Genomic DNA, 19,020 nt, shown 5'->3' with positions numbered 1-19,020 from the left:
TTTCTACATGAAATTCCTTATGTTGTCTATTAGTAATTCTTCGCAAATTCTACGAGAACATTTTTAAAAGACGAAGGGTCGTTTGGTTGAAAGTCATTTGACCTAATACCACATGGCCGAATAATACGTTAAGCCGAAAGCTATCTAGCCGAATTTCATTTGTCCGATACGGTTATTATGTGGGAAATGGTTTGGCGGTACGACCAAACTAACCATTTGGCCGAAAAAGCCGTATGCCCTAACAGGTCGTTTGGTCGAATAGGCCTTGTCATCGAAAATTCCATTTGCGGAGAACGCTCCACTTGTTCACTAGGTGCTGTGTGAATGTCCTGTCCGATGTCTAATGTTAAGTGTTAAGTATTCAGTCTGTGCGAGCTCTGGTCAAAGATGGTGATCCTGTCTTTCTTTCTTTTAAATTCTACAAAATGATCTTCCTAATTTTTAAGGAAATTTACTCCAAATTTAGTGTTTTTGAAATTTTGAAGGATATTCTTCAGAATTTTCATTAAAAGTTCTTAGTTTTTACGAAAAGCTTTTTCGATTTTTGAACGAAAAAAAAAGGAATTTTTAAGAAAAATTCTCGAGAAATTCTCTAGAGTTTCAACGGGATTGCCATAAATTGTCGGTTGCGACGGCGCACACCTCTAACCGAGTGGTCCTCCGGGAAATCTGGAGGATTCAAAAAAATGAAAATTTCTAAATTTTATCGTTAAGCACCAACATTTTTCTGATGCATTTGTTTTTGTATTATGAGTATGCACTTAATATTGTGCCTATTACATGCTGTACTCTGTAGCCTTCCGAAAATTCCGGAACATACGTAAAATAAAAGAAAAAATAATGAATTTCATTGCATAGCACCATTTGACATTCTAACAACGGAATTTATTTCATTTGATTTAATCAAACTAAGTACTTTGCAGTACATAAATTCGTCTACATTCAGTTGCACGTCGCCAACTTTGTAGTCCACGGAGGGAACTCAAATTGAACCACTTTGCTCTCTGCGCACCTCGCCTTCTTGTCCCCTGCGGATCCCTATCAGGAACCATTTTCACCAGGTTATTGTCCGATATTTTGAGCATGACATTATGTATGGATCGCCTAGGCCACCGAGTGATTCTTCAGAAAATGAAAATATTCATTTCATAACTAAGGGAGGATCCTCTTTTAAATTCCCTCCCCTTCCCCCCTGTGTCACACTGTTTGTATGAGTTATCTAAAAAATTTGCATGGATTGTCACACTTAACGGAAGCCCCCCTCCCCCTCTAAGCGTTACGTAAGTAATGAATGTTCCCTAAACACAAGGATTTTTTGTTGTTACTATGCGTACACCAGTTCCAGTGTTTGAATCTATACATGGACCACCGTTGGCGAAATAATCATTTTTTCATATAAATATTGAGGCTGTTCATAAATTACGAAACGCTGGAAGGAGAGGCAGCCGGTCAGACCGTGCGTTACGATTCATACAAACCAATTAAACCTTCCATACAAAAAGCGTTTCGAGGGGGAAGATGGAAGTTCAAAAACGTCAAATTTATCGTTTTACGTAATATATGAACGAACCTATTCCGGATATTCCGGAGGACCATTTGGTAGCATGAGTCACAATGTCAATGCTGTACTCAGAATGTACATACGAATGCTTGCAAAAATATCGGTGCTTTGAATTGAAATTCATAAATTGGCCATTTTTATGAATGTTCTTGATTTCCATTCCCTTGGGGTTCTTTCACAAAATTCGTAACGCTGAATTTGATAATACCCCACTCTCCCTCTCGCAACCCTTTGTTTATGGAAGGTTTAATTTTTGTACGGACCGTAACCCTTGGTCTGACTTCCTCCCTCCTCCTAAAACGTAACGTAATTTGTGAACAGTCCCTTAGGAAAGCGAGAAAGGCACTAGCATTACTAGGTGTCTTGCACATATGAGATACGTTACGGATACACACTGATAATACATATTTCTATTTTTGTAAGATGGTTCAAAATATTACTCCGGATAATCGAGCCATTTTCTCCGGATAATCGAGCCTCCGGATAATCGAGTCCGGCCTGTAATATTTGTATATATATAGCCTCCGGATAATCGAGCCTCCGGATAATCGAGTCCGGCCTGTAATATTTGTATATGTATTATATGTATTACATATTTGCCAACATTATCTATAAAATGTTTGAGCATTTCACCAAATAATGTAAAGTTCATGATAGTGATGCGCGGAATTAGGGCTGGTCACGGTAATCAAGACCTTAAACTGCATTCACTACAGTTGAAGGCCAGAAACGCTGTACTAATAACGACAGAAGCACTCACCTAATATTATGTGATATTCCATGAAGAGTTAGATATAAGATCGTTATTCGTGCCGGACGAGGCTGACGATGACGCCGACGAGGACGAAGCCGTGGAACTGGTGGATGCGATCGACGTGCTATCGCCGTTATTACTGCTGGCGGCCCAGGCCAGCTGGGGTTGCTTCGGTCCCCAGATCCGTACTGTACCGTCGTCCGATGCCGATGCCAACAAGGACGGATACACGGGGTTCCAACTGACACAATTGACACTACGAGTGTGACCCACCAGCGTTGCCAGTGGCTCTTCCCGGCGGATGTGCCAGATGTAGACTTTGCTGTCTTCGCTGCCGCTGGCGACGAAGCTCTCGTTGATGCCTCCGAAGCAGGAATAGATGGTATAGCTACCCTGGGTAACTCCCTGAAAGCGACGCACCAAACATTTATCCTGGAGATCCCATAAATGCACTCCCTGTGAAGAAATGTTCAGCAGGGCCAGTCGGTCGGCCGAATTGACCGAGAACGTTATAATGGGACATTGCTCCTGGACGATATTGTAGTCAGTTCGAGCATTGTCGAAACTGTAGCCCCGTATTCGGTAGTGTGCGTCGGCAGCTAAGATAGTTTTGTTATCCGAACGGAACGCTAATCCTTTCACCCGAACACCTTCCCAATTGTCGTGCACCGTACCGTCGAGATCCACTAAATAGAACTGGCCACGTGCACCCCCAGTCACAAAACGGGTTCCGTCCTTATTGAACGCGGCACATGTCAAACTATCATCAGTAGAATGTGACACTTTTGTGATAAGTTTCTCCTGCTCTACATCCCATATCCACAGATCCGGACAGTCTTCCGGACCGCATACTATAAAGTACTTGGAATCTGGGCTCCAGGCGATAAATGACACTCCGTATGTGTGTCCGTCAAAAGTTCGTTTGTTCTTCAGGATCAACTTGACTGGATCCACTTCCCAAACAATAACTGTATTGTCCTTGGATCCCGTAGCCAACCTAAGTCCATTGGGTGAGAATTTACAGAACCAAACTTCTTCCGAGTGGTCGTTCAGTACTTGCAGTGCCTGCATTGGGAAGCCCTCGGACGAGCAGTTGTGGTCAGCCAGCAACGACACGTTGTCGATGTTGGTACTCCAGGCCATATCGTGACATTGGCAGCGTTCGGTTTGCATCTCCACCGACTGGGTTAGCAGAGTGCGTAGGCGTCTAGGTGGCAACATGACCGTTGCCGGTAAGTACGACTGGAGACGATCCATCAGTCGAGTGCGGGACTTTACGCCCTTACCGTCCCAGTTGGCGCGTTGGTATAGTTCCTAAAATGCAATCATAAGCATTAATCAATATACAAATTCCCGGAGTATGGAAAAACCTACCTGATCGTTGGTACACATCATGAACGAAGACAACTGATGAACACGTGGCGTATTGTGTTGCAATGGAGTCAGTTCGTTGCGGAGCACATGCAAAGCATCGAGGTGTCGTCCCTCTTCGAGAAACTCCAAGTACTTTTGCTCCAACAGCAAAAACTTCATCTCGCTCATCCCGGCGCGGTCGGTCTTTGGGTCGACCATAGTCTGTAGTTCTTCGAGATCGTGATCAGCCTTGGTCCAATCGCCAGACATAACGTGCTTTCGGAATTTCGTTGAAGACGGGTGCTCCAAGCAGCAGCCGGATTCTTGCATCAAAGCCTCGGCGCTTCTCTCCAGTCCAATGTTTTTCAGGTGCTGTCCGATCAATCGAACAATCTCCTGGTTAGTCTTGTCAAGTTTAACTACCTTACGGTGGGCAGACGATTCTCCATTGGTGGCAACAACTTCGTTGTTGGTCTCACCATCCTGTTGCTGACCGTTGTTGTTGTGGCCATTCATGTCGTACGAGGTTGAATCCATTGGAGAGGCGGAGGATGTTGCCCCGTTGAGATTGTTGTCGTTCAACATTCTTTGTCGTTTGCTCTGCGGACTAGCAAAGGATCCCTCCTCTTTGTCCTCGAGCCGTTCCCCCTTGTCGTCCCCTAAGTAAGGCTTATTTGTACCTTGCTCTGCAGGGGAAGATTGCCTTCGACGGCGCTGTGACTTTCTTCGCTGTTGATGAGATTTGTCTTTGTCTTGGTCTTCGCGGTGTTCTCGGTGTCGCTGCCGCCGGCTCAGTTTGTCCTCTTTGTGATCCACCTCCGAATCTGGTCTCTCACCGGGCTGGCTTCGATGCTGATCTACAGCGGCGGAAGATGATGACGAGGATGCCGATGGTGAGGGGTGGGACGAGGATGAGGGGCGCAGACGCTTCGGGGACGGGTGATTCGAGGAGCGATGCGGACGCTGGTTTGGCTGATTCTGGTGGGGATGATGGTGGCTCGTGCTGCTGCTCGTGCTCGGTACCGTTGCTCGTCGTTCATTGAGGTCTTCTTCTGAGGACGAGGAGGACCTTGCAGAAGAGCCGTGCTTCTCCCGAACGTAAGCAATTTTGAGTTCGTTTTAACATTCAGGCTGTTGGAGGGAACGAGCAGAAAGAAACAAAAATCAGATTATTCTGTATCAGAAGCTTACTTTGAAATACGACTAATATTATAGATAGTGTTCTAGCAACTTTTCAAAATATTGTTTCTGCTGAATGGCGTTTTTTTAAAGTGGTTAATATTCATAAGTCATAGACCGTTTAGCTTTTTATCGTGTATACGTAAACTTATGGAAAGAATGATTTTGAATCGTTTAGAATTAGGGGGAATGACGGCTTTGGAAGGTTTTGTTCTATTATTGTTTGCCGATTTCCCTGTTTTTTATGACTGATTATGCTCAAATTTGGCCTAAACATTTTTTGCATATCAAAGAATATTGTGGCCAAATTTCGTAAAATTCGGTCGACAAAAACCCCCTCCGTCTAAGACGAATTATTAATTCGTCTTAGACGGTTGAATACATTCCACTAAAAGAGCTTTATATATTTTTCTGAAAAACCCCCTGCCAATAATAGAACAAAACCTGCCAAAGCCGTCTTTTCCCCTATTTCAATTTGATTTTATATTTCAGCATTTAGTCAGGCAACGAGAACGCAAGTCAATCCAGGCCGATAATAGAGAGGGTAATGGCAGAAGAGTTCTTACAGACTACGCCATGGGGTAGGATAAGGATGGGTTAAAGTGAGGTTCGGATTTGGAATCGACTCGAAACTAATGCAAAATGTAAATGAATGCAAACTATTCAACGGTCAATTTCTTTAAGTGGTAGCCCTTCAGACTTTTGCACAGCTTGAGGTAGGGGGACAAGGGGCAATATGGACACCCTAAGGTTTTAATCAATTTTAGGTGATTTAAATTGAGTATAATTCGGATTTCTACCAATAACATGATACTATTACTCGTTAACTACCAGTTCTGTTTTGAATCGTATTGAAAATAAGGCAATTTCAATCAAATAGGTCGATTTTGTAATAGTTAATTTTTCACTACTCTCGGGAAGGTAGCGGGGTAGATTGGACACCCCCATGGGGCAGTATGGACACCCTTATAAAATATGAAGAAAATTATCTTACTTGTGATTATATGCCATTGTAACCTATTTTATGGATCATCCAACATAAATATTACCCAATTGTTCATCTTCCTGTCATGATTTTGTATGAGACACCTAAAATTGTGTTTGGATCATCAATATCCGAAAATCTATTTCCCTCTTCTTAAACGAGGTCATATATGGTCGTTTTCTATATTAATTCCATGAAGAATAGAAGAAGATTAATTACGTAACGCAAAAATATGTCACTTTCAGCCGGCCTCATACATGTATGTCGAACTTTTTGTATGAAGCATATGATTGTTTTTATATGGATCCTCACACTTATTGCAAGACCCCTTATCAATCGTCTCTACTCTAAGCATTGCATAATCTATGCATCCTACTCTTTTTCACTCTACTGGCATCGCCAATCCTTCCAATGGATTGTACCGATCAACTCGCCAACGAGATTGCCAAATCTATACAAAACACTTTTTTTTGTCGCACTTTCAGCGACTTTTATGGTATATATATGCTTCTATGGTTTATATGTCATGTACTGGAACTTTTATAGCGATTTATAATTCCGCACCACAATAACACGAAAATAACACGATATGAAAGCCAAGTTCGATGAGTTTGAGGTTATGTTTTTAATTTTTAAGGTGTCAGTTCTACCCCCATATAGAGTGTTCAGTTTGCCTCAACAGGTAAACAAATTTAAAAACTGTTGGAAATTTTGTAAAAATCAAGGAAACTTGTCACAAATGCATGGCAGAGCACTGTAAATAACAGAATTTTGCTATGGGATGACCAATAATTGAGAAATCATCTTCTGTGGTAAAGTAAAGCTTATTTTATGGGAGGTGAAACTTATAATTTTTAACCATTTGGAAGACATTCTAACTTTTTTTGTCAAATTTATGCGCTAAGAAAATAAAACAATGGCTTCTGCGCTATAAATTAGTTGTTTATGAAAGGATTATAGAGTTCGCTGCATTGAAAGTAGAAAAATGATTGAATTAACAAAAATATTGGGGGTGTCCAATTTGCCCCGGGTGTTCATAATGCCCCCTGGTCCCCTACCCACAGTTCTTTACCTGGAAGCTCAGATGTAAAAGTTGATAATCGCTTTTAACATTGGTTTAATCAAAAAATAATTTAGGGCTTTCGACGAATGTACGTATTTATATTAACTTTTTTTAGGTATTTTTAACCCTAGTAAGTAAAACTCATAATTTTCATATTAAAGTAAGTTAATTTCAACTTACTTCGATTTAATCATAACGCGGATGCGTTACAAATACAAAGTAAAATTTGAAACATTTTTTTTAAAGAAAACAGAATAATCCACGTAGCGGTGATGGTTCCTTTCTCATGTATTTTAAAATGTTACTCGAAATTCACATAAGAGAGGTCCAAATTGCACTTTAAGGAAATATATTCAGTTATTTTCATCTATTCATATTTATTTGCATTCATTTGCATGCATTGCAGCATTTCTCTAAAAAAAAATCGATTGTACTTCGAAAACGGTTTGGCAGAAAATTTCATTTGACCAAACTGGAAATATGGCCGAACAACCGTTTGCTCTAACAAGTCGTTTTGTCGAAATGGTCCTTTGACAGAAAAGGGCCATTTGGCCGGAAATGTTATTTGGCCCAATGGGTCATACAGCCAAATATCAATTACTGAACGGGATTTATGGTCCAAAATGTCCACCCGTTCGGCCAAATACCATTTTTGATCAAATGGTCTTTCTGCCAAACAACCATTTCGGCCAAATGATATTTTCGGCTAAAAGACCACGGCCACTTTTGGCAAATGGTATTTTTGGTCAATTGACCTATTTGGTCAAACGACTTTTTTGGCTAAATGACCAGTTCTGCCAAATGACATTTGTGGCCGTAGGGGACATGGGGGCATTATGAACATTCGGAACAACTCTCGCTTAACTTTTCAAAAGGACCTAAGTAACATTTTTTTCATGAATTAATTTGAATAGCGCAATCAATTGCTTTCATGTTGTTCTGTTGATTGCGCTATTCAAATTAATTCATGAAAAAAATGTTACTTAGGTCCTTTTGAAAAGTTAAGCGAGAACTAATTTATAGTCACATTGTTTTATTTTCTTTAAGCATAAATTTGGCAAAAAAGTTCAAATGTTTCCCAAATGTTTCACCTCCTATAAAATAAGCTTCACTTTGCCTTTGGTGTCTATTTGTGATAAGTTTTCGCGTTTTTTACAAATTTCAAACAGTTTTAAAAAATACTCCTCTGATGGGGCAAATTGGACACCCTAAGTGGGGGTGACACCTTAAAAGTTTGAAACATAACCCCAACCTCATCGAACCAGGATTCGGACGCTTTCATATCGTGTCCTTTTCGTGTTATCATGGTGTGGAATTCTAAATCGCTATAAAAAACAATGCAGATAACAAAAATGCCATAGAAGCAATAGTGAACACCGAAGGTGCAACCAAAAGGGAAGCGTTTTGATCTCTGATTAATAAAGTTGGTCGGTACGGCTCATTGGAGGGATTGGCGTTGCAAGTAGGGTGGATAGGAGAAGTCAAGAATTACGTAACGCTTAGAAGGAGGGGGCGTTTACGAAAAAAATGGCAAATGTTTGCGTTACGTAAATAATCTTCATCTATTCACTATGGAATTGAAATTTCCTTCGTAAAACCGTACATAAACTACGTCGCTCAAGAAGAGATAATCTATTCACATTTCCAGGTGTATCATTGAGCATGAGCATGATGACCGTACCCTCCTTAGCCGTAAGTAAGTAAACGCGCGGTAAGACGCGCGGCTACAAAGCAAGACCATGCTGAGGGTGGCTGGGTTCGATTCCCGGTGCCGGTTTAGGCAATTTTCGGATTGGAAATTGTCTCGACTTCCCTGGGCATAAAAGTATCATCGTGCTAGCCTCATGATATACGAATGCAAAAATGGTAACCTGGCATAGAAACTTCGCAGTTAATAACTGTGGAAGTGCTTAATGAACACTAAGCTGCAAGGCGGCTCTGTCCCAGTGTGGGGATGTAATGCCAATAAGAAGAAGAAGAAGATTACCGTGCACGGTTGGCCGGAGTAGCAATCGTGATTGACCAGAACAATCACAATTCCACAAGGAACCAATAATGGATGGAAGCATGGGATTTGCTCTCCAACCTCAATGTGCACAGTCCGAGAGGCCACGTCCTGACGGTCTATCGGGGAGGGGAAGGAATTGATGATGCAATCACTCACCCACTGCAAGCCGAGAACACCTCTGCACTTGCCAGGAGTTCTTGCGGATTTTTTTGGAATCTGGGGTTAGGTTTTATGGCAGAGGTTAAGGCTCAAGAAAAATTAGGCGATGAAAAGAGCCGAGCCGAAAAATTGTTATTGTGGTAGTGCAACACCGAGAAATACCACAAAAACCCAATAAAAAAAATACGGATTTATGCAGTGGTTTGATGCCAATCTTTGTTCGCCCTTAACGGGTTGCCAATGTAATAGTAATGAAAGGGTGGTGTATTGTAATTGAATGCCGAAACGAGCTTTTTTCGATCATTTTGAATTCTAACAGTTACCTGCTAGAACTAATCATGTTATAGGTATAGGGATAGAAGATGGAAACAGTATGAAAGCCTATTGAAAGAACCCACATTTTCACTGGCGATGGAAGGATGATCGTAGATCAAACTGATGAGATCCCAGGACCTAGTGGAGTTAAGAGTGCAAGCACAACCCAAGAAACCTCTGGCCACACTACCAATACAGTCGGGAATCAGATTTGTACTGATACACCGCCAGAAAAAGGATCGAAACCAGGATACAGAGATTTAAGAATCCAACTGGAAAGAAATTCAAGTGAAGGAGGCCGCAAAGCCAGAGCTGAGAAGAAATTAAATCCCAACATAAGCGGCAAAGTACAACCTCCAGTTCAACAACAATAAAGTAAAGTTCGTGCAAGTGAATCTTCATCACGCGAAGGGAGCAACTGCCGTATTTTGTAGAAGATTCACGAAGAGCAAACTGGATATTGATCTTATCCAGGAACCATGGACAAACTTCAGTAGGACATTAGAAACCATTACGACATCTTGTAAGTTATTTTACTCCTAGAGCTGCAATTTTAGTGAATGAAAAAATGAATATCATTCCAATTACAGAATTTATAAAAAGAGACATCGTTGCTGTGTTGATGGAAACTTCTACAACTCATGGGAAGGCAGAAGTACGTGTTGCTTCCGCATATTTCCTTGGAGACTTGGCGGTTGTGCCTCCACCGGAAGTGTCAGCGTTTGTTTCATACTGCAAATCAAAGAATAAGGCGTTCATAATTGGTTGCGATGCCAATGCTCATCATACAATATGGGCCGAGCTGGCATCAATAGCATCAATAATACGGGTGAGTACCATCTAAACTACATTACCAGCAATGAAATTGATTTATGTAATAGGGGAGATTCGCCAACATTTATATACGCAATTAGACAGAAAGTTTTAACACAAAGGATTTAACACTTAGTAGTCCAAGAATCTCGGAAAAAAAATAAAAAAGTGGCATGTATCAAATGAAATATCTCTATCTGATAACAAGCAAATTCTATTTGAATATGAGGCTGATCAACAACTCATTCAAAACAAAAGAGATCCCAGAAAAACAAACTGGGAGCTATCTTACCTAGAACTAGAAGCTGGAGGGAAAACTTTAACGACTCAAGCTCTTGTACACAACTTGAAGAAAGTTAAAAAAAAGTTCAAACTTAATAGAATATGCATATAATGTAAGTTGTAAAGCAAGGGAACGATCTTCTAACAAAGATTCCATGGTGCAATAACAAACTACAAAAACTTCGCAAAAAAGAAAACCGGAAATTATTCAACTGGGCTAAACGAACACAGCAGTGGGATTTTTTATTGAAAATCCCCCACTGATTATAATGGAGAATTGAGGAGATCAAAGAGGATACATTGGAGGCACATGTGTAAAAACATTGAAAATACTCCGGAAACCGCAAGGTAACAAAAAATCCGCGCTAAAAAATCCTCGCATTTTTACTTGGATCAATGGAATGTATAAGACCTCTTTTTGACCCCGGAACCGCTGCGCTCGGTTTCAGAGGGAAACCGGCATCAAACCCCAGGCTGCTGGTCTAGAGCCAACGGCAGCCCCCGGGAGGGTACAAAAGACCTCTTTTGGCTCCGGGCCTCAGGGTGTAAAGACGCTGGGAAAGTTTTCGGAGTACGGAAACCTATCTGAGAACTGGTACTTGCGGTCAACTCAATCGCTTTATTCGGCTTTCCAAAATAGCATTCGATGGTTACTGCTTGGTGGTTATGCGATTGCGGGACGCAACTTGGCGATGAGGCGATAGCGGAAGGCGGCTACTGGCGGGATGCGGTAGCGGGACGTAGCTTGGCGGTGAGGCGGAAGCGAACGATGCCTTGGCGGTGATACGATGGCAGGACGCAACTGGCGGTGAGGCGGAAGCGAACGATTGCTTGGCGGTGATACGTGGCGGTTTACAACTCGGTAATGGAACGACAGTGTGAGGTGACTTCGATGGCGTCTCTCGTGGCTTGGTTGAAGGGCGAGATTGGCGCCAGAACCAGGGTTATTCCGAATCAGTCGATGACACCAGATTGCTGGACATGCAAAACAGTAAGCCCGGAGCGAGGCGGTTGCCAGGGTTGGCCCAGATGGCCTTTCGTACACCGGCTAGGCGGCACGTGTTCTATGTTAGAAGTAATTTTTGTGGGTTGAGCTCTCCGGAGTTACTTAGAACCCGGACCGAAATTTTAATTCACTCCACTGCTTTTCTCGGGACCGATCTTCCGAGGGAAAACAATTGGCCTGCAGATGACCGGGCAGCAACAACCAACAAATCCCACGATACGTTCATCAAACTTCTTTTTCATTAAAACTCGTCTTCAACTCACTTCTGGCAATTAGCACAATCTACTGACTCCTCGTTGCCAATTCGTACGTTTTCTTTCGTTCCAAACTACCCGACGGTCACTCTCCAACGCTCGTTTATCCATTTCCTCTATTCAGTTCAGTGGCGATCCATTACCCACCAATCACCCAGATAGAGGCTCAGTTCATTCGCGCGACTTTGTCGACTGCGCTCGTGTAGCCATCTTTTATTTAGATGTGTCTATCTTTATAATAATGATCCCTAATTTTCCGTACTTATCATGTATTAATGCACAAATGTTACCCGCCGGTAACAAATGTTATCAAAAAGAGAGATATCAGCAAACCTGGGAAGCTCATTTATAAATGTTAGAGCTGTTAAAGGGTGTACTCAATCCGTTATAAACCCGAAATTGGGTGCTAGCGAAGTTGGATTTTTCTCACAATCCGTACGTTCAACCTAACTTCGGAAGTGGTGCACTGAATAGCGCTTCGCGATATGAAAACAGCGCACCACTTCCGAAGTTAGGTTTAACGTACGGATTGTAAGAAAAATCCAACTTCGGGATAGCGGGTTTCCGGGTTTCAACTAGATTGAGAATACTTACAAGGAGGCGTATTATCACTGCTGTAATCTGAAAAAGTGACGTATACGCCATTTTCCAAAAATGGTGTTAAAGAGTACTACTTATCGAGCTCTTTAACAGAAAAATGGAAAACATGCATGTTGTAAAATGGCTGTTACGTCACTTTTCCAGATTACGGCAGATCACCTCTGTTGTGGTCTTCTATAGTTGATGATCTTCTCAAAAGTCTGGTAGCACAAGGCTTCGAAAATATCGGCTTTGCTAATGAATTCAGAGGGGGGACAACGGATTTTTTTAGAATGGAGTTTGGCAAGTATGACAGTACCCTCTTATTTGGCGCATAAATGTATACTCCAATGTCAAAATGCTCATATACTATCATGAATTGTCGTGGTATATGTGAAAATTTGTATTGTTTACCGTTTTTACAAAAGAGAGTGGTGTCGAAAGCACATATTAAATTAAAGATTGCAACGAACAAAAAGACACAAAATCCGTAAAAATGTAGTGTTTTTACTTTATTCCTTACGCGAAATATGCAGATAAATAATTATGTTGGTAGAAGAAACTCTGTGCTGAGCAGAAACAGTTGTTTCTGGCATTATCCAAACTTTGTGCATTTCAGAACATTCTCACTCACTGCAGTGTTTATTTTTCATAGACTACGGCGTAGTGTTAGTGCCGTCGGCATTCGCTTGATTGGAGGCAACAAACATTTGACAGCTTGGCACCCGCCTGGATGAATTAGTCATAATCATACGAAGGAAATATGATTATACTATTACTAATAGAATGCAAACAGCATTAAATTACGTCTCATCGTGGTGAGATAGAGAAGGACTGAGCATAAACCCTTCTAAAACTACTGTTGTACCATTCATACGAAGAAAAAAATCTTCCATAAAAAACGTAACATTGAAAGGCACAGGATGGAAACGAAAGAGCCGATAAATTGGCAAGGCTCGGATCGTCTCAGGATTTTGTGGGACCAGAACCTTTTTGTGCTACATCCGCCTCTTCTCTTAGAGCAGAGTTGAAGACTTGGGAATCTTCGAAGGTTGTAACCAATTGAAGTAGCACGTTTATTGCTAGGCAATCGAAGCGATTTATCACTCCGAACGTTTCAGTTACTCGCAAAATCATAAATCTTTCCAAAAAAGATCTTTGCATGTATACCGGTCTTATAACAGGCCACTGTCAGAGCCATTATCACTTGAAGCTGTTAGGAACACTTCAAGACGAAGTTTGCGCCTTTGTGACATGTAGAAAAAAGACTCTGAACATCTATTATGCCGATGTCCGGCACCTTTTGATCAAAGACGTAAGTTTTTCAGCATGGGGCTAATAGATTCCTTTGAAATGTGGAGATCAAATCCCTCTACGGTATTGCATTTCATGAGAAGTAAAACCTGTCCACGTTATATTTCGGACACCCATCGTATAGAACGATTTTTGAAAATTTTCATAAACCACTGAGACGATCAATTTACATGACAGCTGAATCTGTCTGCTTTATGTACTGCTTTCAGCATGTCTCGAGCAACATATGATTAGGGCCGAAAAACCAACAATGCTGAACCGAGAAAAATGAGGTTCAAGTTTTCTATGAGTAATTTAATTCATTTATTGAAGTAGAAGCTCATTTCATTGCAAAAACCATGTCAATGCCATACGTAAATGGTTATATTATAACAGCAGATAAAGATTAATTGAAAACCTATTCGAATTCTTCAAAATTTCGGCTAAAACAAAATTTGCGCCGTTTACTCGCATTATCGGCAACACGTCTGGTTTTTAAGCCGTTTGCTCAAAGCTAGTAACACCATCGGATTTGTTTAGATTTGTTAGCCAGAGTAGTTCTGTTATGCGATATATCAAAAACCTAGTAAGAATATACATTTTGAAAAAACTTGAAGCTAGTTTTTCTAAATAAACAATATAAAGTGAACGGCCTAAAAACCAAAGCAAACATTCCGCATGGTAGTTAAGGGCGCCAGCAAAGGACTTAAAAACCACTATGGTGTAAATTGTTCATGAGACGTTCACTCAAAATAGCAATAAATGTGTTTCTTAAGAGATATTAAGTACGGAGTTTTACCTACGATAAAGAATTATTTACAAGGCAATCGTTTATGCTATGAGAATGAGAAATATATGAAAAGATACAAAGTAGGAGGAATGGAACGGGCCTGGGATTGAATCCACGATCTCCTGCGTATGAGGCAGAAGCGGTAGCCATGTGACCACCAAGCCCGTTATCTATTCACATTTCCAGGTGTCTCATATAAAAACATGACAGGAAGATGAAAAATTGGGTAATGGTTTTGTTGAATGATCCTAAAAATAGGTTACGATAGCATATGTTAGATGATTTTCTTCATATTTTATAAGGGTGTCCAATCTGCCCCGTAACCTTCACGAGAGTAGTGAAAAATAAACTATTTCAAAATCGTTCAATTGACTGAAATTTCCATATTTTTAATACGACTCAATACATAACTGGTGGATAATGAATATTAGCACGAATAACAGATATTTAGGCTAGAACAACGTTTATTGTAAATCCTGTGTGAACTTTTGAATTGATATACGTTGGCTCACTACTGCCATCTACTCAACATCTACTAATTAACAACCGTCGAACGCAGCCAATGCATTTGAACGCCCCATTCGGGCATTCGGGCTGCGTTTTCCATAACAATGATCCTTGCGCCATCTCCAATCGATTGCCAAACACGGTTCCAATTTAGAATACAATTGAATTAACGGTTGCGGATGTTTACACACGTATCGGATGCCTGCCTCCATATCTGTTATCTCGGGACTGATTTGCGATTTGGGCGTAACTTATTTTGTAAACAAACATTGCTTTATGAATTCCGAAAAATGCAAGCGTTTTCATCCTAAACTAATTCCCTTATCTGGTAGAGGAAAGCTTAATCTGTCGGATCCATACCGTGGTTTCCTCATGAAATGCTTGTTTTAGCAGGAGTTCGCCTTCCAATGTTTGTTTACAAAATAAGTTACGCCCAAATCGCAAAGCGGTCCCGATCTGTGGTATTAGTATCATGTAGTTGTTAAAAATCCGACGTATAAACACTTTAAATCAGACAATATTGATTAAATCCTCAGGGTGTCCATATTGTCCCTTGTCCCCCTATATCAAATTCGACTAAAGGAAATTCTCGACCTGATGGACTTGGCCCAATGGTTTGTTCCGCCAAATGCCATATTCGAGCAAACACCTTTGAACATATCTTTCGGTCGAATGACCTTTCCCGTCAGTTGGCTGACAGTCATTCGGCAAAAAGGCATTTGTTCGAATGTCACTTGGCTCAATAACACGTTAAGCTCAAAGTTATCTAGCCAAACTCCATTTAGTCGAATTGAACGTTTGACCGAAAATATGATTTGCAGGGTTCGGATTTCTCACTCACTCACGCGACAACTGATCACTCCACCATGCATTTTATCCGGATAAATTACAGTGCGATAAACTCCGGCACACGCGATGGTGCGAAAAATTGTTATCCCTCTTCCCATGTTTCGCGAAAATCAAATGCTGCTTACTTTGCTTCTCCAAACTGATTGCATACGACGATGCGCCACCATAAGAAGTAGGTTTAATACAGCAGTTTTTCTATTTGCTTTCAATCGGTACGTGTGGTGGTGTGGTTATAGTGGGCGCTCTACACATTTTGAAATTGTTTTGGGTTCGAATCCCGCATCGGACTTACATTTTTGTGAGTATGCTTTTAAAACTTATCTGGAGAAGTGGCGAGGTGGAGAATTTGAATGCCCAAAAGTAAATTATCCGGCAAGCCGGCGCTCGCGAGTTTATCGCCCGTCTTTCTATCCGGATAAAATATTGTGTTAGAACACTTGCTCAAAGGAGAATATGGAAAAATTTCACTCTGCTGTTTGGATCAATCCTCGGTTTTTATTCATATGAGTGAGAATTCCGAAGCCTGAATTGATTTGGCTAAAAGCGCCATACACCCGAAAGGGACATTCGACCAAACTGGAAACTTTTTCGATGCGGTTTGGTAGAAATGCTCATTTGGCAAAAGGAAAATTTTCCCCGAAAATGTCTTTTGCAAAATAACCATTTGGGCCTAACTGCATTTTATGCCAAATGTTCTATTCGGCTAAACGACTTTTTTAGCAAATTGACCAATACTAATATTCGGTCAAACAGTTTAAATACAAAATACAATTTTTCATCCCCAAAGCACGAGAAGTAAAATATTTTTTTCACAGTGTTATATTTTCGGCCGGCTAAGCCGCCGCCGCCGTGAAAAAATGTCACTGTCACTTTTAAGTTTAATTCTCCAAATGAGACAGAGCCTAAGGGAAAATGATTCGATATCTGTCAAAAGTAATCTTCCTCTGCGAGCAGGGTTATTTGATAATTATTGAAATGTCACTTTTAAGTTTAATTTCAGTTTAATTATCCAATTGAGACAGACCCTAAACAAGCGAAAACTATTAGTCTTTCCAATCCAGCTTGACGAAACATTTCGATGAAATATTTCAGAAAATTTCCCATACGAATTGAAGCGTCCGAAGTTTGAGTGTGTCCGAATTTTGATTATCCACGGTACTTTGAGCTGGCGGCGGCCTGCATGCAATTTTCTCACGGCGGCGGCGGCTTAGCCGGCCGAAAATATAACACTGTGAAAAAAATATTTTACTTCTCGTGCTTTGGGGATGAAAAATTGTATTTTGTATTTAAACTGTTTGACCGAATATTAGTATTGGTCAATTTGCTAAAAAAGTCGTTTAGCCGAATAGAACATTTGGCATAAAATGCAGTTAGGCCCAAATGGTTATTTTGCAAAAGACATTTTCGGGGAAAATTTTCCTTTTGCCAAATGAGCATTTCTACCAAACCGCATCGAAAAAGTTTCCAGTTTGGTCGAATGTCCCTTTCGGGTGTATGGCGCTTTTAGCCAAATCAATTCAGGCTTCGGAATTCTCACTCATATGAATAAAAACCGAGGATTGATCCAAACAGCAGAGTGAAATTTTTCCATATTCTCCTTTGAGCAAGTGTTCTAACACAATATTTTATCCGGATAGAAAGACGGGCGATAAACTCGCGAGCGCCGGCTTGCCGGATAATTTACACTCAGAATAATAAACCCGTCAACTATACGTGAAAAATCACGTAACCACTAAATTTCACTGACACCAGTTATTCCACCTGACACCTATAAAACGTAATGGTATATAGTGAACATTGAATACAATTTCTTGAAATTCGCCAAAATAAACGGTACGATTTACGTGAATTTCATGTCTTTAAAACATTGGCTGGGAACTCACTCAGCTCGACTCGACCATAAAAACATTTGCAAGTCAATGTTGTGCACAAAATAATTTTCCTAAGTGTTCATTACGCGAAATCAGATCCTCATAAGGTTAGTACTATTTTCTTATTATATATCCGTCGAGATATCCGTTGTGTAATGATGTTTTCGTATACTTTTGCAGCAAAATCATCGGTCATGTGCAAATCCGCCATATAAACTGCCCATTATTTGATAATTATTGAAATGTCACTTTTAAGTTTAATTTCAGTTTAATTCTCCAAATGAGACAGAGCCTTAGTATAGTTACATTTTAATAAGACATGTTAAATCAATACGACGGAATGTTTAAAAGACAGTCTGAGCTGTGCAATGAAAATTGTTTTCAATTATTCTTCCCAGTACTGTGTAATCAGGTGTCCGAAGTTTGAATCTTTATGTCCGAAATATGAATCCAGCCCGCCGGTGTCCGAGGATTGAATCAAACAGAAGCCGGACATTTTCATAAATTGCAAACATTCTTTGAAAAATCTTGCACATATTAAATACGTAGTTCAAAGATGAATACTGTACTTAGTGGTTGCAATGGTGATTTAAACGGTGTGATTAAAAATGTGAGTTAACAGGATGATTGTATTTCAGAAAGTGCTTAAGCGTCCGAAGTTTGAGTTTGCACGGTAGATCGGCGCACAGGTCTACGCAAAATTTGTGGGTTCTTAGGCATTTTGATGGAAGCGAAATAATTTTAATTTTGATACAAAAATGCAGCTAACGACGGAATGTACACTATTTGCAACGTTTACATTCAATAAAGTGACAGATTCCACGTAATAGACTCTAAAATATTATTTAATATATGCAGGTAGATACTTTTAAGGTCACTCCTGACAGAATCCGAGTTTCAAAGTGCTCGCGTTTTCGGGGGCACACCACTCGATACGGAAGCAACGCACAACTGTCATTTTTATTTTTTCACGCGTGCTGCGACGCAGCAAAGCTGAATCAACAAAAATGACAGTTGTCCGCCGCCCAAAAAACGCGAGCACTTTGGAAATAGAATTCTGTCAGGAGTGACCTTAATAAGGCATTTTATGAAACAGATCGAAACAGTTGTTTTCCTCGTGTTTATCTACTTTGACCAGTAGTGGGAGCCCGTTTGTTTGGTAATTTCACGCTGAACATGCCGATAGGTCCCATCATCACTTTTACCTGTTTATTTTTCGTCTACCAGGGATTTAGAACAAAGTTTTTCATATGATTCTTAAAACGTGTTGTTAAATTATTCATACCATTGAATTCTAAGCATGAAATGCTGAAAACAACAGGAATGAAAAGTAAAACGTTACAAACATTATTTTGTGTTCGGGCCTAACGGAATGTTCACGCAGAATTATACCAAAGCA

The 19,020-nt window shown here is 40.5% G+C and overlaps 2 protein-coding genes across 5 annotated transcripts in view; both read right to left on the bottom strand.

Annotated features, from left to right (window-relative positions):
- The window catches only part of LOC134208710 (WD repeat-containing protein 26 homolog), a 36,324-nt gene that overhangs the window by 5,396 nt on the left and 11,908 nt on the right, over positions 1 to 19,020 (bottom strand). For all 4 annotated transcript variants that reach the window (XM_062684528.1, XM_062684531.1, XM_062684529.1 and 1 more), the window contains 2 exons: positions 3,690 to 4,799; positions 2,322 to 3,629 (listed from right to left, as the gene is read on the bottom strand). In XM_062684528.1, coding sequence (XP_062540512.1) covers positions 2,328 to 3,629; positions 3,690 to 4,253 — 1,866 coding nt within the window. In that variant the 5' untranslated portion in view covers positions 4,254 to 4,799 and the 3' untranslated portion in view covers positions 2,322 to 2,327. The remainder of the gene's footprint in view (positions 1 to 2,321; positions 3,630 to 3,689; positions 4,800 to 19,020) is intronic.
- On the bottom strand, positions 4,526 to 11,843 carry LOC134208986 (uncharacterized). Its single transcript, XM_062684963.1, has 3 exons — positions 11,811 to 11,843; positions 11,127 to 11,380; positions 4,526 to 4,799 (listed from the first exon to the last, which is right to left on the bottom strand). The coding sequence occupies exons 1-3, from the start codon at positions 11,841 to 11,843 to the stop codon at positions 4,526 to 4,528; spliced, it is 561 nt and encodes a 186-aa protein (XP_062540947.1).

The sequence above is a fragment of the Armigeres subalbatus genome, chromosome 2 (genome assembly GCF_024139115.2).
Source record: "Armigeres subalbatus isolate Guangzhou_Male chromosome 2, GZ_Asu_2, whole genome shotgun sequence".
Classification (NCBI taxonomy): domain Eukaryota; kingdom Metazoa; phylum Arthropoda; class Insecta; order Diptera; family Culicidae; genus Armigeres; species Armigeres subalbatus.
Note: the sequence above shows the minus strand (reverse complement) of the source record. Positions and strands in the feature narration are given on the sequence as shown.

Coding starts and splice junctions, on each gene's coding strand:
- LOC134208986 (XM_062684963.1), bottom strand. CDS start 11,843: ATGGATAAACGAGCGTTGGAGAGTGACCGTCGG. Junction 11,381..11,810: donor CGTTGGAGAGTGACCGTCGG/GTAGTTTGGAAC, acceptor CCTTCAACCAAG/CCACGAGAGACGCCATCGAA. Junction 4,800..11,126: donor AATCGCATAACCACCAAGCA/GTAACCATCGAA, acceptor TCCCTCCAACAG/CCTGAATGTTAAAACGAACT.